Below are 20722 nucleotides of genomic sequence, written 5' to 3'. Positions count from 1 at the left end.
CTGTTCACTAGCTCCAAGTCTAGATGCTCTACAGCTGAAACACAAAGCTGTCATTCTCTCAACTGTTTCTTGCAGCTCTCCCATCACTGTGTCCTGCTGAGGGCAGTCGCTATACCAACATGCAGAATGTAATCCATGCATGGCTCACTCAGGTCTAGAATATGAGCTATGGAATAAGAGGCACAGTGCCTTTCTCTTCAGTAGTGAAATCTTCTTATTACACAGCTGTGCAGTAATATCATAAATGGTAATTGTTCCCCTTGCATGGTCTGTCTGTAATTTGTCTCCTTTCAGCCTCTCACAGTGCCACCTGTTCCTTGTTTCTCTTGCTTCCTTTCCAGTTGGCACCACACTGGAAGGCGAAGGGAATAGTAAAGTTAGCTCTCTTAAGTCTGTTTCCAGCTTTTGTTCCTGACCTGCACTAAGCCCAGAATTGCTAGAATGTCTTACAGAAGCTTTAAATACTTTAGATAATAATTTCATGTGGACACAAGGAATAATTCAGCCTAACTTTTCTGGGACTGTACAAGTATATGTTTTTTAAGAAACAGTTCCACTCTGATATCAGAGTCACCAACCATAGAATGTTTTGGACAGCCACCCACTGAGATTTTTGACATGACTATGAGCAAGTGAAATAATCCTATTCCTAGTGTTAGGCAATTATGGGCATCACTGACACAAACCCCAAAACTTTTGATGTGAAATGTAAACTTTTGAAGCTGTTACACTAAAGTGTCATCAACTCTGTGCCCAGCATTCAAATACATCCTCTTAGTGTTCCTCAAATACCTTTCACATCCGCCCCTATCTTTATTTCCTTGCTTTTCTAATGCACAAATATTGTGGTTTGCTGTAGTGTGAATTTTTTAAGATGAAGAAACTCTTTCACAGAATGATTTATTAGTAAAGAATTTAGCATACTATGGAAGTTTTCATTCTGAATACAAGACCCATAGCATCCAAACAAGGCATCTGGTTCCCATCTTTTTAGGCTGGCTTAAACAATGTATTCCAAATGATATGAACTCAATTACAGCATTTGGTGAGTCTGCGCTAGTGATTTTGTGGGCAAGAGGGGACCTTTTGGTACAAATTTGCTTTAGCTCTGCAGTACGTGTGCTTTGAATGACTTCTCTTTACCAGCACACTGTGGTCACCTCTGATATTGCTGCCCTTGTGGTATGCACAGGACGGCTTCTTCAGGCCTGCACAGTGCCGCACATGCCCAACACAGATTTCATTTTTAGTGGACACCAGGTGTGGACATAAAATTTTGGAAGCTTTAAGGACTGCTGCAAATCAAACCTCTGTCTAACACTGTGCTGCATGAGGTGGTAACTGTGCACTGCAACTTCTCGCTTTCCAGTTGTAACCCTGGAAGAGAGCTCAATGCGGAAATGAAAATTCATGTGCTCTTAGAAATGATCTGAATCCCACTGCTGTTTTATTTGTCCTCCTGTGTCTTACAAGCAGGTAGTTTCACAGTTGTTTACTTGTCAGAAATTCTGTCTGTCTCTTTCAGGAATGTGCCGGAAGACATATTTCGACAATGGTTATTTCAACTCAAGAAAGCAAACATTTGACTTAGAGGAGATGGCCTTCTATAGTTGTCATCCTGGTTTTGTAACTCCAAAAGGAGAAGAAAGAGGAATGGTATGGTGTCAGGAGAAGGGCTGGACTCCAATGCCAAAGTGCATCAGTGAGTAGCATAAATTCTTCAGAGCTCCCTACCATTGTCACTGGGTCAGACATGACATCCAATGTACTCAGATTTTTGTCAACTAGATTGGTAGAGTCTTCTTACTGGGCAGAGGGAGACTCAAATAGAGGAGTGATCCCCCAAGACATTAGCCTTTTTGGGGCTCCAAAAACTAAAGGAATTGAATGAGGCAGGAAAATATCTGCTGCCTTCAGGGTGAGCCATTTTTTTAGACCTGTGTAGCATGAAGTAGCTAGATAGTAATCACTGACTCTTCAGTGATTCTTACCTGATGAAAAGTACTTATGCCCAAATTTACTCCCAATTATCCTGTCATTCACACATGAGGGAAAGTTTATGAAGAAAGGCCTGAGAACCAAGGGATTCTGCCAAGAACTTTCTCTAAAATTGACCACACTAGAGAAAAAATGAGATTCATTATTTGGAAAGTTGTTACCATTATGCATAAAAAGCACTATGCACATGTCTGCCCTGGAGTTATAAAGTGCATTTGTGAGAAATACTGCAGCACTTCTTCCTGAAAATATTCCCAAACTTTTGTTGTCTTTTTCTTCTTAGAAGTTCCTGAACCTTGAATACAAGTGTAGGATAGCAAAAGAAGCAATTTGATCTTCCAGTGCTATAATACTGACCAGCTTTAGCTGACATTTTATCACAGGTTGGAAGGGTCCTCCAGAGATTGAGTCCAACCCCCTGCCAAAGCAGGATCACCCAGGGTAGTCTGCACGGGAATGTATCCAGACAGGTTTTGAATGTGTTTGGAGTGGGAAATTCTGCAACCTCTCTGGGCAGCCTGTTCCAGTGCTCTGTCATCCTCACTGTAAAGAAGTTTCTCCTCATGTTGAGGTGAAATCTATGTTCAGGCTTGTTTCTTGTCTTATTACTGTGCACCCCCAAAAAGAGCTTGTCCCCCTCCACTTGACACTCACTCCTCAAATATTTATACACATTGATGAGATCTGCTCTCAGTCTTCTCCAGACTAAACAGCCCCAGGGCTCTCAGTGTTTCTTCATAGGGGAGATGCTCAAGCCCCCTAATCATCCTCGTGGCTCTCTGTTGGATTCTCTCAATTCTCTCTCTTGTTCTTTTATTTCAGACTGCCTTTACCTAGGAATTTGCAGCATTTTTTTTCTCACCCCCCTCACAAATGATCACGAGGAACAGGAGTATGAACTGGTTTTGCTTTGACACCACTAATAATAATTTGTAGCAGAAAGAAAGGAAGTGAATCTAAGGAAGAACTATTTGTGCTAGATATTACTCCTAGACACATAGTTCTGAAGATGAATGCAACTGATATGACATGAATATGCTACATACGATATTCTACATTCATATTCTGCCAATGCAGAACTTTTAATGCCTCACATATACCCAGCAGTTCAGTAGCCTAGCACACACTAAGGCATTCCAGAAATGATGCTCCCAAAGGGCAGTGCTTGTGGATCACAAAATGCACTATGCTTTGTTTTATTCTACAGAATCATGTAATGCACCTTATTTTGACATTTTGAATTACCCTGCAAATAAGACTCTGTTCATCCCTGAAGATACAATTGAGTATGCATGTTTGGAGGGATATCAAACTGCAAGCAAAACCCCGACTGGTACCACAAGGTGTGGCATAAATGGTGAATGGAGTCCAACACCTCAGTGTCTCGGTAAATATTATTGTATTTGCTAATCAGTGTAGCTCTGCATACACTTTGTGAAGCTTTTTTTAAGGCTTTCTTTGATTTTGTTCTAATCAGTAGCATTTCTTGTAGGGTAGTAGTAATTTCTTGTAGGGTATACACTGCACGTTAAAATATTTTGTCTTTGTAGCAATAGAATGTGAAATGCCATCATTGCCCAATGGAGAGTTTTCTCCCAAGATGGGTGTATACCACAGTGGAGATGTTGTGAACTTTATCTGTGCAAACAATTATGTAAGACTGGGACCTGCCTCTGCTCAGTGCTATTACTTTGGATGGTTTCCATCACCACCATTGTGTAAAGGTAATTCTCCTGTAAACTTTATTGCCGTCTGAAATGGGTCCTGGACATCTTCTGTAAACCACCCTTCCTCCCAAGAACAAGTATCCCATCATTTTCTCTAAGAGGGCAGGAACTGGTCCTCTGTGGATCTTAGAATCCAATCTTAGAATCCAAATCTTAGAAGGGTCCAGGCTGGAAGGGACCTCCAAAGGTCATCCAGTCTGACCTCCCCACAGTCAGCAGGGACATCCCCAACTAGAGTGTTTTTAAACTCTGTAAGGAAATTACAGTGAGTTTTCTGTATTTTAACTTTTTTAATGCATCAGTCTATTTTACAAAATAAACCTCAAAATGTTTTGGTTTCTTCCTCCTTTCGGGAGGATCATTTCATAGTGTTTTGCTCTCAGTGAAGGATTTTACCTGTGAAACCCTTTTCACTTTTTTTTTTTTTTGTCTGTGTTTTTAAAAGAATATTGAAGTCATCAGTGTAACACCTTTTTTAGTCTGAAAACTGGGTTAATTTTCTCTACCACTTCTTTGATCATAGCAGGCAACTGACAGTGCATGGAAGAGATTAGAGCAAGCCATGGTCACACATATCTGTTTGTAAACTCCAGCCCAACATGAATCCAGATACTCAAAGGCATAAACCAATGACCTCTTTAATTTGTTTTACTGATTTTTTTTCTTAACTTTAAACAATACATTTTATTTATTTTGTGTTGCATATAACTGTGCTAAAAGTACTGAGTTCAGAGCATAGGTTTGATCTCTTGATTTCAGCAAGTCCTGCAGTCTGTGGACCTCCGCCTGAGATTACCAATGGAACTATTACTGAAGGCATTGTGGAACAATACCAGCATGGTGCCAGAATGCAGTATGAATGCAACACTGAATTTAAATTGGTTGGATCAAAGGAAATAGAATGTGTTGATGGACAGTGGTCATCTCCTCCCTCTTGCATTGGTAATCTATGTAACTCCTACTTGTGAAAAGTCTGTAATTCACCATAGGCTAATATCTCACAGGTACAGTCACAATTAAAATGACATATTTACAGGTGTAATAGCTTATGTTCAGAACCATGTTATGGATGAAAAGTAAATACACTCTGTATGTAAAGCCAAAACTTTATTAGTAGTATAATTGAAATCTGAACTGTCCAGTCAAAGGACTGTGAGTCCAGATCAAATTATTCTAGAAAGAAAATAAATACATAATATGTAAAGAATAACTGTAAATACAGATTATTTAAATACTACAACTTATCATATATAGTTACAATTGTTATACACACACTTTATCTTACTTACCTCTGTGCCCAGTTTTATGCTCACCCTCCCACTGCCCCTTTGGGTCCTAGAGTCAAAGACTTCTGTCTGGTGTGTTTTGCAGAGAAGTTACTGCACACTATCAGTATTTCAAGTCATAGAGAGGAATAAGATGTCAATGCTAGTGATTTCTTCTTCCTCCTTTCAGGATGTGCTTGGGATAATGTTTAGGTTTGCTAACATGCTTTTATGCCTTGCCCATTTCTCACAGGTCTACAAGTTCTGAATTAGATCTGTTAAGTGTGTTTTAAACATGTTAGATACTTGTTCCTTGTTCTTTGTGGTGCCTCTAAACCAGTTTTGATCAGCTCCAAGTCTAAGCTGGTCTTCTGTGGACTATTCATAGCCTTGGTGTGCCAGGCTATGCCCTGGTCCAGGTCAGTTTAATTAATGGAAGGTTTTATTTACACATGAGGGTTTATGTACCAATGAAAAACACTTTGGGAAATCAAAGTTAGCTGAAACTACTTGTGATGCATGCCACAAGTAAGCACAGTGATAGAAAAAGAAGGGAAAAGAGAGGAGAGGGATTTAGTAAACTTGTTAAAAGATGTACATGCTCTGTGTTGAAATTTAGATGTTACCATTAATGGGAGTAGGTTTGACTCACCAAATATTTTTAAATTCTTCCAACTATTCATACATGACTCCAGTATTACTGTCAACTACTTCTACTCTTTTCAACAGAAGACAAAACGCCATGCAGATCACCTTCCTCTCTTCCCAACGTTGTGCTTTATCAGCAAGACCAGCCCCAGTTTTCCCATGGTGATGAAGTAATTTGTGGATGTAAACAACGCTTTCGCAACTCTAAGGGAAAGAAAATAAGATGTCTTAATGGGGAATGGAAACCTTACCCCCTCTGTGCTGGTAATCTGTTTCCATAATGTTGCCACAGTACTTCAGATTGGGACATAACATAGTTCTATGCAAAAATTTAAGGGCTTCGGCTATCGACACTTAGCCAGAGATACCACAGTCTCATCTATCCAAGGGGACTTCTATTTACTCTTTATGTGAACATGTCCTTCATCCAGGAAAGACTCTTCATGCATGGGGAAGGAAATTACACTTGCACAACGGGAAAATATCAAACAGGAGAGTACACCTTTGATGTATGGTGGCTTTTACCTGTTTCCAATGTTCCTTCCTGGTAACATCTTTCAGAAGCCCTGAGACATACCTGCAACATAGTGATGTTCATGTTTCATTAATTACCAGTAGTTTTACATCTCTGCATACTACTTTGCTTTTTTAAAAATCCTATTGGGAATTAAAAATCCTATTAATAGCCACAATGTGTGAGGCTTATCCCATACTCACTATTTAGTGGATTAGTCCTTTTGATTTCTGGTCAGTAGTTTTGTTTTGGTGTTTTGATTTGTCTTGTTTTTCTCATATTCCCATTACTCCAATACTTCACTTACCTTTAAGAGAATATAGTGTATGATATAGCCAAGTCTTGATCCTCTCCTTTTCTTCAGAAACTATTTTATATCCATCAGTTATTTGAGTACACTGTATCTTTTATTTACAGTTATGTTGTGAGGACTGAATCTGGCACAAAACACAACCTGCTTGCCTTTCACAAGTAGCTTGTGTTCTAACTCTCAGAATCACCAGTTGAGAACACAGGGTCACTTCCACAGGAAATTGACACCTGATGCATATTTACCGTGGAGTGGTACTTCCCATATGCTCCTGTTTCTACAAGAAAAAAAAAGATTTTAGGGAAGAAAGGAATGCTTAGTTTTGATATATTTGCTGCACTCAGCAAACGGATCCTGTCAACAAGAAGACACAGTCTCAAGCTGTGCAGGGCGAAGTTTAGGCTTGACCTTAGAAAGAAGTTCTTCGCAGAAAGAGATTGCCCTTTGGAATGGGCTACCCAGGAAGGTGGTGGGGTTGATGTCCCTGGAGGTGTTTTAACAAAAGCCTGTATGAGGCACTTAGTGCCATGGTCTAGTTGGTTAGATAGGGTTGGGTGATTGGTTGGACTTGATGATCTTGGAGGTCTTTTCCAACCGGGTTGATTCTGTGATTCTGTAACATAAAAACGATTGCTTTGTGAGTGGGAACAGTCTCTGCTTTACAGAACTGGAACAAAAATACTGTAATCTAGAAATCTGAGTAGCGACTGCAAACCGCATTAAAGAAAAAAACCACTTCCACCTGGGCATTCATGAGGAAGCTGATGAGACCTCTTCATCAGTGAATGTGTGTGTATGTATTATCAGAACCAAATCTGTTGTTTAGCTCTTTTTGTTGATTTTTTTTTTCCTCAGATCCATATCCTCAGTGTGCCCTTCCCACGGGTGTTGAGCTGGTGCGCACCAATCGTGCTTCCAAGCTGAGACCAGAGAGCGAGCTCCCTGCAACTATACATTATAAATGCACATCAGCTGACAAGAGCACTAAACAGGCAACTTGTGTGTCTGGGAAGTGGTCACCAGAGATTGAATGTGCAGGTAAGTTTTTAAATTTGCATACAATTTGTTCTTTTTATGAAGGAATGTGTCCAGTTCTGGGCTCCCCAGTTCAAGAGGGGACTCAGGAGAGTCCAATTGAGGGCTGTGAGGATGATTGAGGAACTAGAGTGCTGCCCTATAAGGAGAGGCTGAGAGCCCTGGGGCTGTTTAATCTAGAGAGGAGAAAACTGAGAGGGGATTTAATAGATGTTTATAAATATCTGAGGACTGGGTGTCAAGAGGGAGGGGACAGGCTCTGCTCAGTTGTACCCTGTGATGGGTGCAACTCAACATGAGTTTCTTCACTGTGAGGGTCACAGAGCACTGGAACAGGCTCCCCAGAGAGGTTGTGGAGTCTCCTTCTCTGAAGACTTTCAAGACCCATCTGGATGCATTCCTGTGCCACCTGCGCTAGATTCTATGGTCCTGCTCTGGCATGGGGGTTGGACTCTATGATCTTTGGAGGTCCCTTCCAACCCCTAACATCCTGTGAGACTGTGAATGATACATGCTCAACGTTAAAGCTTCTTAGCATGGCTGTGTCCATAGGCTGAAACAGAAATGCTCACAAGCTTATGTATGTATGTGCTTACTTGATCAGATGGTAGTTGGTGGTCATGAATAATTAGTTAAGCAGGTTTAGAGACACTAAGTGAGGCAGTCTTAACCATCTCTGTTCTGTCACTTCTGATGTAAGTTAAGATGCAGTTTGAGCTCAGATCTTCTAAAGGACTTTACCCTGGTGCAAATGAGAGTAGCATATAGCTCAAGATTCTTTTATTTCCTGTAAACTTTCAAAACTTTTCAGTTCCTGATTTTTTTCCCCCTTTTTTCCCCTCTGTTATTTCCAATTGCTTCCTATCAAAATGAAGAAAAAAACTGGAGCTGTCCAATTCAAAAGCACAGACCTAGTAGAGACTGCCCTTTATGTAGGAGGTGTGATTGTAATCACTGCCTCATTGCCTCCTTTGATTATGCTGCCATCATGGGAAATGATGTGTAAAAGTGGGAGAAGTACACGGAATGGCAGTCACCTTTCCAAAAACAAGAACCAAGTGTCCCTACCCTCTCAGCTTTCCGGAACCACTAGAAGCAACAAACCATGATCTAGAGGTCTCCTCCTTCCTAGATTTACCTCTTCTACCTTTTTGTTTCCTTTTGTGGAAGCAGCCCTTTGTTCCTGGAGATGCAAAACTAAACTTTGTTTCCTATTGTGGTTCTCATTTATCTCTGTTATCAGCTAGATCTGAAAAGAGACACAACAGTAAGATGAAAAGACGACCCCAGCGGCTGGTCCAAATCTCCCAAAGTAGTTCAGCATAGAGAGAGAGGACAGGGAAAGCAAACAAGATTCCGTGGCAATGCATGAGGGAAAGGAGGGACTACAAGAAGCTCCATTGGTATAGGTGACTGTGACTGTCTTTTGTGTGAGCCTGAAAGCATATAAGCAGCTCAAGGCAGCTCTGGTATTTCTGAAGCAAAGCAAAATAATCATGATATTAATTAAATTTTCAGCTAGCTGCTGAAGCGTTATCTGACACCAGCAATTTCTTGATTGTTTGTGTTGTAAGCTGTGATGCACTCCTATGCTTTATCTTATGCTCTATTATAACATGAGCATTTGTCCTTAGCTGTGAAGACTCTGTGCCCACCTCCACCCCAGGTGCCTGGTGCTCAACAGATAGCAGTGGGGAAAAACTACAAGAATGGGAGTAAAATATCTTTTTCGTGTCTGGAGAGTTTCCAGCTCATCGGCGCCAATGAAATAACATGTGTAGAAGGGAAATGGCAATCACCACCTCACTGCGTGGGTCAGTAGTGGATTCTTGCTTTCTGTTTGTTTTATTGTGAATTTCTATGCAGCAGCAGCAGGAGCATGTCATTATCAGGAAGAGGTAACTGCAGAAAAGCAGAAGAAGTTAAGTTGCTAAAAGAAGTGGAGTTAACCAACTGTTTTTATTTGTGCAAATTTACATAACACGGCATAGAACATTTCCAAGTAGTCCCTCAAGAGCTGTGTTTACTTGTTTGTTTGTTTCATATATTGCAGTACAGAGTCTTAGTTCTGACTGGGGACCTGTAATAGTATCCTAGTGAAAAAAAAAAAAATTCAGTGTATTTTATTATTTATTTGTAGTAGTAAGAGTCTTCATTTTTCTCCTTTTTTTGGCTTCTTCCTGTAATAAGAACATAAATAATATTAAGGCATAACTCAGGCCAGCTGGGCACAGGCCCAATGAGGTGCCAGCTGGTGACTGGTGTGCACCTACCAACCATGTTTGCAAAATTCTAATGCCACATGGCAGCTCTCCTTTTGTGTTGTCTGTGAGTCTCCGTTTCTGCTGTTAAGTGGCAGACATAGAGGAAAAATAACCAAAAAATGATGTTCATAAAGCAACTTTTACTGGAAAGTTACAGAACAGGAACTTGGACTATAATTAGATGCTTTGCATCATGAAATTCAGTGCAAACAACTTAATGGATCAACCAGTAAAACCTCATTTACTAATTAATTGTATTTTATATGTGCTTTAAAATTCACCCACTCTATAGTAGTATAAGAGAGAAGGTGGCATTTGGAGAACCCTCACAAGAGGGCTTCATAGAGATTTAATCCACTGTATGTATCAGGGAAAACATTATAATACTTTCTGTTCTCATTTTCATGGTGTGATCACAAAATTGCTCATGATACTGGTACAGATTTCTGAATGGTGGAAAAGCTATTGAGCTAACATTCTAGAAACTCACTGTCAGTCTCTCAAAACAAGGTCATGTCTCCTCTCTTCCTCTGCTTATTAATTTTTCCCAGTTCTTGATGCTCTTAACTGTATCTCTTTGGTATGAACTGGAAAATTTGGTTCAAAGGAAAAGACAGAAATCCCATATAGGAAGGCAAGAAGAGAGAAGATTTGGTTTGCGTATCTTAGCTACTTCTCAGTTGTCCCTTCAGACCGTTTAGGTTATATTTAGATGATATCATCTTTTTTCCTTTCCAGTTGTAGATGGTATGAATCGTCAAAATATTAATTGTCTTGCATTATTAATTATCTGTGTTTTCTGTATCTTTTAGCAAGGTCATGTTTGCCACCACAACCTCCAGAATGTGCTGGTGTTTCCAGCCTGGAAACTCAGCACTTGAAAATTAAAAAAAAGGGGAAAACAATTTATCTGGATGGTGCCAGATTAAAGTATGTTCCTCGTTCTGGATACAAGTTAATTGGACCGCCAGTGATAACTTGTTCTATGGGAAACTGGACTTCAGCTCCTATATGCTTGGGTAACATTAAACATTACCTTTTTCTTTTTTTTTTTTTTTTTTAATGCATTCAGCAATGAAATTGAAAAGAATTTTAAACTGGAGGTTGACAGAGAAGGGCAAGGAGGCTGGTGAGAGGCCTCGAGCACAAGCCCTATGAGGAGAGGCTGAGGGAGCTTGGGATTGTTTAGGCTGGAGAAGAGGAGGCTCAGGGGAGACCTCATTGCTGTCTACAGCTACCTGAAGGGTGGTTGTAGCCAGGAGGGGGTTGGTCTCTTCTCCCAGGCAACCAGCACCAGAACAAGAGGACACAGTCTCGAGCTGTGCCAGGGGAAGTTTAGGCTGAAGGTGAGGAGAAAGTTCTTCACAGAAAGAGTTGTTAGCCATTGGAATGGGCTGCCCAGAGAGGTGGTGGAGTCACCATCCCTGGAGAGGTTCAAGAGGGGCTTGGATGTGGCACTTGGTGCCGTGGTCTAGTAGGCATGAGGTCTGTGGTGACAGGTTGGACTTGATGATCCTTGAGGTGTCTTCCAACCTTGGTGATTCTGTGACTAGCAAGGGCCAGTAACTCCATATTCTGCTGTGGAACTTTGTCATCCCTCGTGGATATCTTTAGAACAATCCTGCGTGGCTGCAAGACTGACTTGTGTAGTGCAGTTTAGTTTTTAAATATTCCTTTGTATTCTTGCAATCTTTGTTCGGTTTGTGTCTCTGCCAGGTGAGGCCTGGGTGATTTCTCATAATCCAAGGATCTCTTCTCTACAGAGCCTGCTGGTGACTAGGAATTGCTTTGATGCTTCAGTGATGGAAACCACTTTGGTGTAGAAAAGCACAGAAGCCCTAAAGCATGTTTGGTGGAAGCACTATGGTCATTCTATGTGTATCACATTAGCACAAGCATCAGCTTTCTGTATCTTTTCAGAAATGCCATGTGGAAGTATTCCAAAAGTTGCCAATGCTCAAGCTGAGGGCAGAGACAAAGAAACATTTGAGCCTGGTGAAACAATTCATTACCGGTGTGATGCAGGGTTCCTGGTTGTTGGTTCTCCCGAAATTATTTGCAGAGAAGGAAATTGGACAGCAGCACCCTTCTGTAAAGGTATAGGTTCCACTTCTAAGTAAGTAGTCTATGATCCTTCTTAGTCTTCCATGCTATGAATTAAAATAATCTCATCTCAGCAATGCAGGTGAGTCAGGCCTGGCCAGGCTTTGAATGGGCTGCTACAACAGCTATGTTTCTGGCTCCTGAGAAACAAGCAGGGTAGAGCCAGCAAAGAAATCATGTCCCCTGTGGGCAGAAGCTAGTAGATGAAACTAAGCTCTCTGCTGAAACCAAGCAGAGGGCTATGGAGGAACGGATGCTGGCAGCAAAGCAGGAGATAACTAGCAGTTCTGGTGCTCCTGAATGCAGTGTGCTGGGATTGTCATGTTGCTGCACTCCTGGTCTTAGATGCATCTCTCTTTTCAGATGTTACATGTGGAGCTCCACCTGAAATTCCCAGTGCTGACATCAAAAGCACTCAACAGGAGAGGTATCTACCAGGTGCCAGAGTGCATTATGAATGTAAAAGCCATTTTCAAGTGCTGGATGAAAATTATATCACTTGTACAAATGGCGAGTGGTCAAAACCACCAGCTTGCAGAGGTAGGAATCTGTGCTGGAATCTTACCTGCTAGCACAGAAGGGACAGTTTGTTTACCTAAAGACTTTACCTTTTTCACTTCCACTTTCTTTGTGTACCCCAACTTCAAACTTACTATTGCTTCCTTGCACAGCACTTTAATTTAGCTTGATGCTTCTAGAAACACTGGCAATATTTTTGCCATCAGGAAAAACATCTTGAAGAAGCAGGGCCCAAAATGTACTGCTCTGTCATGCTCCATATGATACTGGCCTTTCCCCAGAGTCTTTCAGTAGATGGACATGTAAGGGCTCATCTGTTCTGCTCAAGCCTGTCAAGGAGTCTCTGAATGGAAGAAGCAGTAGGGGAGAGAAAGAGCTGCTCTTCTCCAGAGCTCCACTCTAACCAATGCAGATCCCAGCAAAAACTCAGATCAAGACTATATAATATCCGCTAAGGCTGTGGAACTGGAAGTGTGTCTTTGTGACAAGGAACTGTTAGAAGCTGTGCTCCCATCCTCAGACACAAATCTGTGGCTGCAGGGTGAGCAAGTGCTGCTTGGCTTTCACACACCTCCACAGAGCTGACTGCTTATCCACCCCTGAGCAGTGCAAGCTGACAAGCTCCTCAAGTGCTGCTGGTCCTTCAGAGTTCTGTAGTTGAGCAGAACACCAGCTGAGCTGCTACCCATGAAAGCATACTGCTGTGGCTTCTTGTGCCATATGGTGTAGCTGTAGGAATGCTGTCCTTTTCTAGAAGCTCTTACTGACCCTGCCATCTCCTGAGTGTGGCCGAGTGTTCTACTGCAGCTGTCACACCGTATTGCATTCTCTGTCGTGAACCCTTGGAGCTGTGATACAGCTGAGAAGGAAAACCTAAACAGAAATTGTAACCAAGTTGTTACCTTTAACTGACAGCTGTATGGGGGAACGCTTCAGTGACTACAAAGGTGACTGCTGCAGTCTGTCTTTTCAGATATAACATGTGAACCTCCTCCAGAAATTGTTGGTGGCACAGTTCAAGGTGCTAAAAAGGCAAGGTATATGCCTGGGGAGAACGCTCGCTATCACTGCTGGCGAGGCTTGGAGATGAGTGGCACTGCCACTGTAACCTGTCACAATAGCACCTGGACAGAGCTGCCAAAATGTAAAGGTAAGTTCTCTCTCTCTTCCTGCAGATGTTGTCACCTGTCACCGAGACTGTCACGAAGCTGACCTGGCAGCATTTACTTCACGGTATCACAGTACATTAGAGGTTGGAAAGAACCTTCAGAGATCATCCAGTCCAACCCCCCCTGCCAAAGCAGGATAACTTAGGGTAGTCCACACAGTAATACATCCAGATGGGTTTTGAATGTGTCCAGAGAAGGAGACTCCACATCCTCACTGGCCAGCCTGTTCCAGTTTCCTCACTGTAAAGAAGTTTCTCCTCATGTTGAGGTGAAATCTTCTACGTTCAAGCTTGTACCTATTGTTCCTTGTCTTATTAGTGCACACCACCGAAAAGAGCTTGGCCTACTCCACTTGACACCCACCCCTCAAGTATTTATAGACATTGATGAGATCTCATCTCAGTCTTCTCCAGATTTTGATCTTGTATTGTGCACAATTGCAATGCATCTGTCAAAGTCAGGAACAAGCCATTTTCTGGGGCATCTATTCACATGAGTTCACCCCAGCTGAGTGACCTAGGTGGCTTCACTCAAGAGGGCCTGAATGGGAAAACTACCCTGAGACTGAAAGCAGTTGCTGGCCAGGTAGATTTTAAGATCCATCCCTTGGTCTTCTTGAAATCAACTTTCTGTGCCTGCAGGAGGAGAAGAGAGTGAGAAATTTTGCCAACAGTATTAGAAAACAGAGCCCAGAGCTACTCTGCTAGTTGATGTTCACATAGTGCAGGTGATGCATTGCAGTATTGAATGCCATGGAGCTGAATCACCTGTTAGATCAGCTGAGGGTAGAATTTGATGTAAGCCCATACCTAGGTACTGTGTTGGTGTCTCCTAAGATTTCATAAGCATGCTGAGTTATCTCATTTGTTTTCATTAGGCATACAGAAAGTTTCAGCATTTGAGTCAAATACCCCCAGCAGGACGGTGAATTAAGATCAGGCTCCATGTTGTGGCTCTAGAGCACAGTGCCAAGTGCAGAAGCTCATTGCTAGTACCAAGGGATCAGAGTCTTCCCTGATGATTTCCTAGTGCAAGGGGGGCTGGAAGGCCAGGCTTGACAGCAGCATGTTGCTTGAATAGGTAAAAAAATCTGTGGCACATGGCACTTGCCCAGCAGCCATAAGCAGCCCACAAAGTCCAAGGGCTGTCCCATTAGTGATCACAGTGGTGCAGTTCAGTGACAGTCATTACTGCCTGCATTCGGATCCACTTTGCTGCTGCTCAGGCAGTTCAGGGAGGAAGTGGCTGTCAGGCACAGCTACAGAAAGAGCAATGCTAAGCATTACACCATTAGGCAGGGCGGCAGGAGGTCCTGCAGCCAGCTGCAAGCACTTTGGCTCTGGGCAGACAGGATGAACAGGCAGTTGTGAATCTCAGCACTGTAGAAGTGAGAAACTCTTGCTCTTTTTAACTTGCCAGGGATTTGGTTTTCTCTCTGCTTTTCAGTGGGTCTGAGAATTGTGCCAACACATTGTTCAGCAGTATTTGTGGCCAGGCCTCCACCACAATTAAACTCTTGTGGCTCACTCTCTGATTGGGATTTTTCTTCCAGGGATAATTAGGACATGTGGCCCACCACCAATTATTGAAAATGGAGAGCTTCTTTCCTTTCCCGTGCAAGAATATCCCCTAGGAGCAACTGTGACATACAAATGCCCACGTTTCTACATCCTGGAAGGACCTCCAAATATCACCTGTAATAATGGCCAGTGGACAAAGCCTCCAGTTTGCCTAGGTAAGCTGAAGCACTTGCTGGGTGGCCAAAGACTGTGTGACTGCTCCAGCTGTCTTCTTAGATCCTGAAGACATCACTTGTACAGCAGTACTTGTGCTGGTGGCTGCAAGGCCAGCAGGGAAAAACAGCAATGAGTCCTTATTTTGTCCAGAAATTTCTTCTTGAAGCTAACTCATGTACTCCTCTCTGCTGCTGTGGGTTCAGGAAGGGGGAGTGTGGCTGACCTTTGCTGTGTGAGGGAGTCTCCATCACTCTGCAGGGCTCTCAAAGTTGGTTGCTGCAGGCTGTGAGTGGGGATGATAAGTCTGAGTGCATGGCAGTTCTGAGGGAATCCAGGGTGCATCTGTGACATGGCCATGAGAAAACAAATTTGGAGGAGTGCTGAGCAGAAGGGAAGCAGACAACACAGGGAAGATCATTGGTACCTGTTGATATATCCAGATGTGCTTTGATCTTGTCTTGTGTGACTGTCAGAGTGAAAAAGCTTCTCCATAGCTCTGTGTAGGGTCTCAGCCATAGGCTTTTTTCCCTTTAGCTTAGCTGTGAATGTCTGTCCTGTCACAAGTAACAGAGGAGCAGAGCAAACAGATGGAAATGGGTTTTTGATGCAAACAATTGTAGGCTCCACAGAAAAAAAGTTTCTTGTGGTGCTGCAGTACAACGTGATCACACTCTGCTTTCGCCTCTTTCCAGTGGCCTGTACAGCATCTGCAGAAGACATGAATACAAACAATATTGAGCTGAAATGGTCCAACAAGAAAAAGCTGTATGCCACATCGGGCGACGTTATTGAGTTTCAGTGTAAAAGAGGTTATATGAAGGATCCAGCATCTTCCCTATTTAGAGTACTGTGCGTGGAGGGCACATTAAAATACCCACAGTGCAAGCCAGCAAGTAAGTTGTCTCCACTTCAACTGCAACTTAGCCACAGTTTCGTTTCATTTTTAGTGCTGAAGCCAAGGTGAAAGCCTTTAGCTTTCCTGTGGGAGCACCTGGGAAGGGGAAAGGGTATGGGAGTACCCTGTAAAGTACAGGGGCAGTAACACAAAGAACATCATAACCAGCAGGGAAACACTGCTGGGGAAAGGGTTCTCAAGGGCACTCAGCTGGTACCAAGGGTTTCAGAGTATCAGCTGTCCAGTGGGAGGTCTACAGGCAGATAATGAACGTACTTTTTGCAGAGGACTGCAGCGTGAGGCAGAGCATTATGGACAGAAACTACATCACACTGCAGGGGCACCAGCAGAACCTTTACACCTACAGGACTGGGGACTACATCTTATTCAGTTGCTACTGGAACTACCGCCAGGTTTCACGCCCTGAGGAGTTCAGAGTACAGTGCAAGAATGGAGTAATTGCATATCCTGTCTGTGGATGTAAGTGCTCGAGGGCATAGGGCAACATTGCCTGTCTGCCACACTGAGGAGCCACTGTGATGTGCCCAGGTTTGGTCTTTGAACCTTTTGCCTAAAACCACCACACCTTGTTTTCTTCTCTTTCTGCTGCAGGATGTTTGGATAAATGGAAATGGCATGAAGGAGCCCAGCTCCGGCAATGGAAAATCCTTTAAGCACCCCAGTGATTCGAGAGCAATCTTTCCTGGCCTTTCTCATTTTGCTGTGCTTGGTTTACAGCTTAGCCAACATTCTTTCCTTGGATTTGTTACTGGTTTTCTTTTTGTCACTGGATGATTGTGTTTACATTTTATCCATATTTTACTCATTTTTGTAAATGTGTTTACATTTTACTCAGCCAAAGAGTTGTGCTTGTGTTTTATCCATTCTGTATCCATCTCACTATTGCTTTCATTAACCCCTGTATCCTGAAAGAGGCTGGCTTTGGTAGCATGCTGAGACAAGAATTAAAGCCCACAGATACTTTGTTCATCAGCAAGTAGAATGTGTTTGGCCTTGTCTGCTCTAGCTTCTTCTCCCTGCACTCACCTGGAAAAGACCCTGGGGCCATTGCAGAGGTATGGCCCCTGACTGCCTGGTCAGGATGAGCAAGGGAATGGAGTCTCCTTTAAACAACTGGTTACAGACACAGTTCTTATAGGGAACTTGAGCCTCCTCGATGTTTGGTGGAAGGGCAAGATGCTGGAATACAAGTAATGGAGAGATTACTTCTTGGTCCAGGTCCTGGAACAGGACCTGCCATCTTAGTAGGAGAGTGTCTTGATGGTGTCTTGATTGAGCCAAGACCTTGAGGTTTTTGGTAGTTGGTCCAATGATAACAAAGCAAATTATATGCTGCAGCTAACATTTCTATGTCATGGACATCTTGCTGGTCAGGAGAAGGTTCAAGAAATTTCAGCTGCCTCTTAGCTGGCTGTGTAGCTGAGAGGCAGCTTTTCTTGCTCTGCACTGTTTTAAGTGTTTTTGTAAGCCGGTACAGGTGGCCCACCTGGCACTGTGCAGCATGGGGCCAGCAGGGTATTGCTATTACTTTACACACTAAATGAATTGCATCGTAATTGAAGTGCTGCTTGATACAACTGGCAGAACTTCAAGGCATCTCACAGAAAAGCTTTTGTCAAAATGCAAGTCCACAAAAGCCTCAGTGACAAATGCCCAATATTAACACCTGTATGAAGCATTTTTTAAGGAACTAAACACATTCTTTAGAAAAAACCCCACCGGAATATAAGCATGTAATGACTGTTTCCAGAAGGGTGTAGCATTGACTTGTAGCCTAGCATGACCCTGGGCATTAACTATGAAGCCCTGGAACCCCACAAATGATACATAACAAAGCTTTTATGATTTCATTCTGAGCCAAATCCTTCTGGCTCACTTCCTCCTCCTCACCTTCTATTCCTTCTATACTGCAGAAACACTGCTCTCTTAGGAATCTCTACTGTTAGTATAGCACTAAGAACTTCTGAGCGGAAACATATTTTTATCATGTCTCACACAGCCAAAATACTTCCTCCTGCCTCTCTGAAAGTTTCTTGAGAACACTGGGAGGAGGTTTTAGTTCTGGTTTTGGTGTCCTATGGGGACAGGAGAGATAAGATGGAGCTATACCCTTTCAGGTGTACAGTGATCGGATGACAGACAAGACAGCAAGCTGCAGCAAACAAAATTCCAGTTAGATATCAGGAAGAAAGATTCACCGTAAGGATAGACAAACATTGGAACAGGTTGCCTGAAAGGTTGGAAAATAGCTTGTTAAGAGATGTTAAAAATTCAGCCAGAGTCCTGGACAATCTGATTGTTATCCTGCAATTCTACACCCAGCTATGCAGAAAGCCAGTTCAGAACTGTTAGAGAGTTAAACTGAGGTCTTTGATATCTCAATGGTTATTTAAAGTGTTGCTCTAGCACCACAGCTTGGCAAGCGTCTCCCTGCTTCCACACACACCTAGGAGGCCAGAAACACTCTTGGGCTTGCATATCACTGAGTCTCATTGGCACTACGTATTCCACACACACACAAGTTTTGACAGATGTGCTTTCAGCATCCCACCCACACTAGAGCAGCATGGTGCCTGCAGCAGCTTCTCTGCTACCACAGCAGCATGTGGAGCTGATGTGTGTCTTCCCACACTGGCTAAGCCACATTTGCATGAATATATTTTAACTTAGAAAATAACTGTAGCAGAAAGGAGTAATTAACAAAGCTTCCTTACCTTCCAAAACCCAACTTCATTACTTCTTGTGTCTTCATTAAGTTGGTTTTTGTTTTGTAAGATTTCATGCAGACATTTGGGCTTTCTCACATTTTGAGACCCAAGTTTTGGCGCTGCAAGGGCAGACCGAAAGCTCAGTTTTTCATCCACAAACACCCCCAAGTTCTTCTTCACAGGACCGCTCTCAATCCATTCATTACCCAGCCTCTATTTGTGTTTGGGATTGCCCCAACCCATGTGCAGAGTCTTGACCTTGGCCTTGCTGAACTTCATGAAGTTCTCAAGGTCCCTGTGGATGGCATCCCTTTCCTCCAGTGGGGTCATTTTTAGCAACCTTGCTGAGGGCACACTCCACCCCCCTGTGCACATCCATAATGAAGTTTTTAAACAGTGTCAGTCCCAGACCTGACCCCTGAGAAACAGCACTCAGCACTGGTCCCCACTCTGTCACTGAGCCACTGGCTGCAAATTTCTGAGTGCTGCCATCCTGCCATCTATGAGCAGTCCATCTGTCAAATCCACATCTCTTCAATTTAGAGAAAAAGAGGTTATGCAGGACTGTGTCAAAATGTTATTGTAAAAAGCATGTAAAAAGTTGGGGTTTTTATCAAGTTTTTCCCCCCTCACAAAATGATTGACTGAGTTTTGATTAAACAAGCAGAATTTGTCTATTTCTTAAACGCTTTAATGTCTTCTTTTGTTTATTGTGTAACACTCACAAGCCTTGGCAACCCATAGAGTACAGCATACATGCAACGCTGCCACAAAAAGCTGAGGTTTAAACATAAAATAGCAAAAGACAAACCCAAACCAAACCTTTACAGAGGCTTTCTTTAATTAAAACATACCAAAAATGGATGCAAGGTAAACATTGTCCTCATTCCTGAACCTCCTTCATGTCTTCGGTCACACACATTCACAGGCAGAGTGCCAAGAGCACCCTCGTTAAAAACCTCATTGGAAAACCATATAAATTGGTCTGGATCTTTTAATGGTTTAAATGCAAAACAAATAGGCTTGATAGGTTTTTTAAAATAATTAATTGCTCAGTAGAATTTGTGCATTAAATGGTTTCATGGATCCCTTCAACACGATGCAATTTTCTTCCTTTTTTAAGTATTTGCTTTTGTTTATTTCTTGTTCCTCAAGCCTTGTCCTTTAGAGCCTTCTCACCTGTGAAAGGAGACATGGGTGCTGTTAAGACCTACAATCACTCTAAAACTAATTAGACTTTAATATTCCTTTGAAGTGCACAAAAATAAATCTCCATTTAGCTATATTCTATAGTCACAAAAGCACTCCTGCAATCAAAATCACTGATGTCCTCATAAAGGGCACCACTTGATCAGCATCTTCTCATCCCCCTTGTACTCAGCACTGGTGAGGCCACATTTAAAATGTAGTATTCAGTTCTGGGCCACTCACTACAGAAGAGACCACTGAGGTGCTGGAGTGTGTCCAGAGAAGGGCAATGAGGCTCATGAATACCCTCGAGCACATGGCCTACGAGGAGTGTCTGAGGGAGCTGGGGGTATTCAGTCTGGAGTAGAGGAGGCTGAGGGGAGACCTCATTGCTCTCTACAACTACTTGAAGGGAGGCTGGAGTGAGGAGGGGACAGCCTCTTCTCCTGGGTGGCAAACAACAGGACCAGAGGAAACGGTTTCCAACTGCACCATGGAAGGTTTAGGCTGAATATTAGGTCTTCACTGAAAGGTTTTTCAAACACTGGAATGGTCTGCCCAAGGCAATGCTGAAGTCACCATCCCTGGGGGTGTTCAAGAAGCCTGGGGGCTTGGCCCTTAG

At 42.8% G+C, this 20722-nt stretch overlaps 1 protein-coding gene across 1 annotated transcript in view; it reads left to right on the top strand.

Moving 5' to 3' along the window:
* Positions 1-17399, top strand: part of CFH (complement factor H) — a 35024-nt gene extending 17625 nt beyond the window's left edge. Inside the window, exons 10-24 of the mRNA XM_054165725.1 lie at positions 1526-1702; positions 3206-3385; positions 3549-3722; positions 4485-4667; positions 5720-5902; positions 7318-7500; positions 9132-9311; positions 10574-10780; positions 11682-11858; positions 12228-12404; positions 13357-13533; positions 15105-15287; positions 15981-16181; positions 16469-16663; positions 16796-17399. Of these exons, the coding sequence (XP_054021700.1) occupies positions 1526-1702; positions 3206-3385; positions 3549-3722; positions 4485-4667; positions 5720-5902; positions 7318-7500; positions 9132-9311; positions 10574-10780; positions 11682-11858; positions 12228-12404; positions 13357-13533; positions 15105-15287; positions 15981-16181; positions 16469-16663; positions 16796-16797 (2579 nt within the window). The 3' untranslated portion in view covers positions 16798-17399. The remainder of the gene's footprint in view (positions 1-1525; positions 1703-3205; positions 3386-3548; positions 3723-4484; positions 4668-5719; positions 5903-7317; positions 7501-9131; positions 9312-10573; positions 10781-11681; positions 11859-12227; positions 12405-13356; positions 13534-15104; positions 15288-15980; positions 16182-16468; positions 16664-16795) is intronic.
* Positions 17400-20722: the final 3323 nt, after the last annotated feature.

The sequence above is a fragment of the Dryobates pubescens genome, chromosome 11 (genome assembly GCF_014839835.1).
Source record: "Dryobates pubescens isolate bDryPub1 chromosome 11, bDryPub1.pri, whole genome shotgun sequence".
Lineage (NCBI taxonomy): Eukaryota > Metazoa > Chordata > Aves > Piciformes > Picidae > Dryobates > Dryobates pubescens.
The sequence above is the reverse complement of the archived record's forward strand: the minus strand, read 5'-3'. Positions and strand labels throughout refer to the sequence as shown.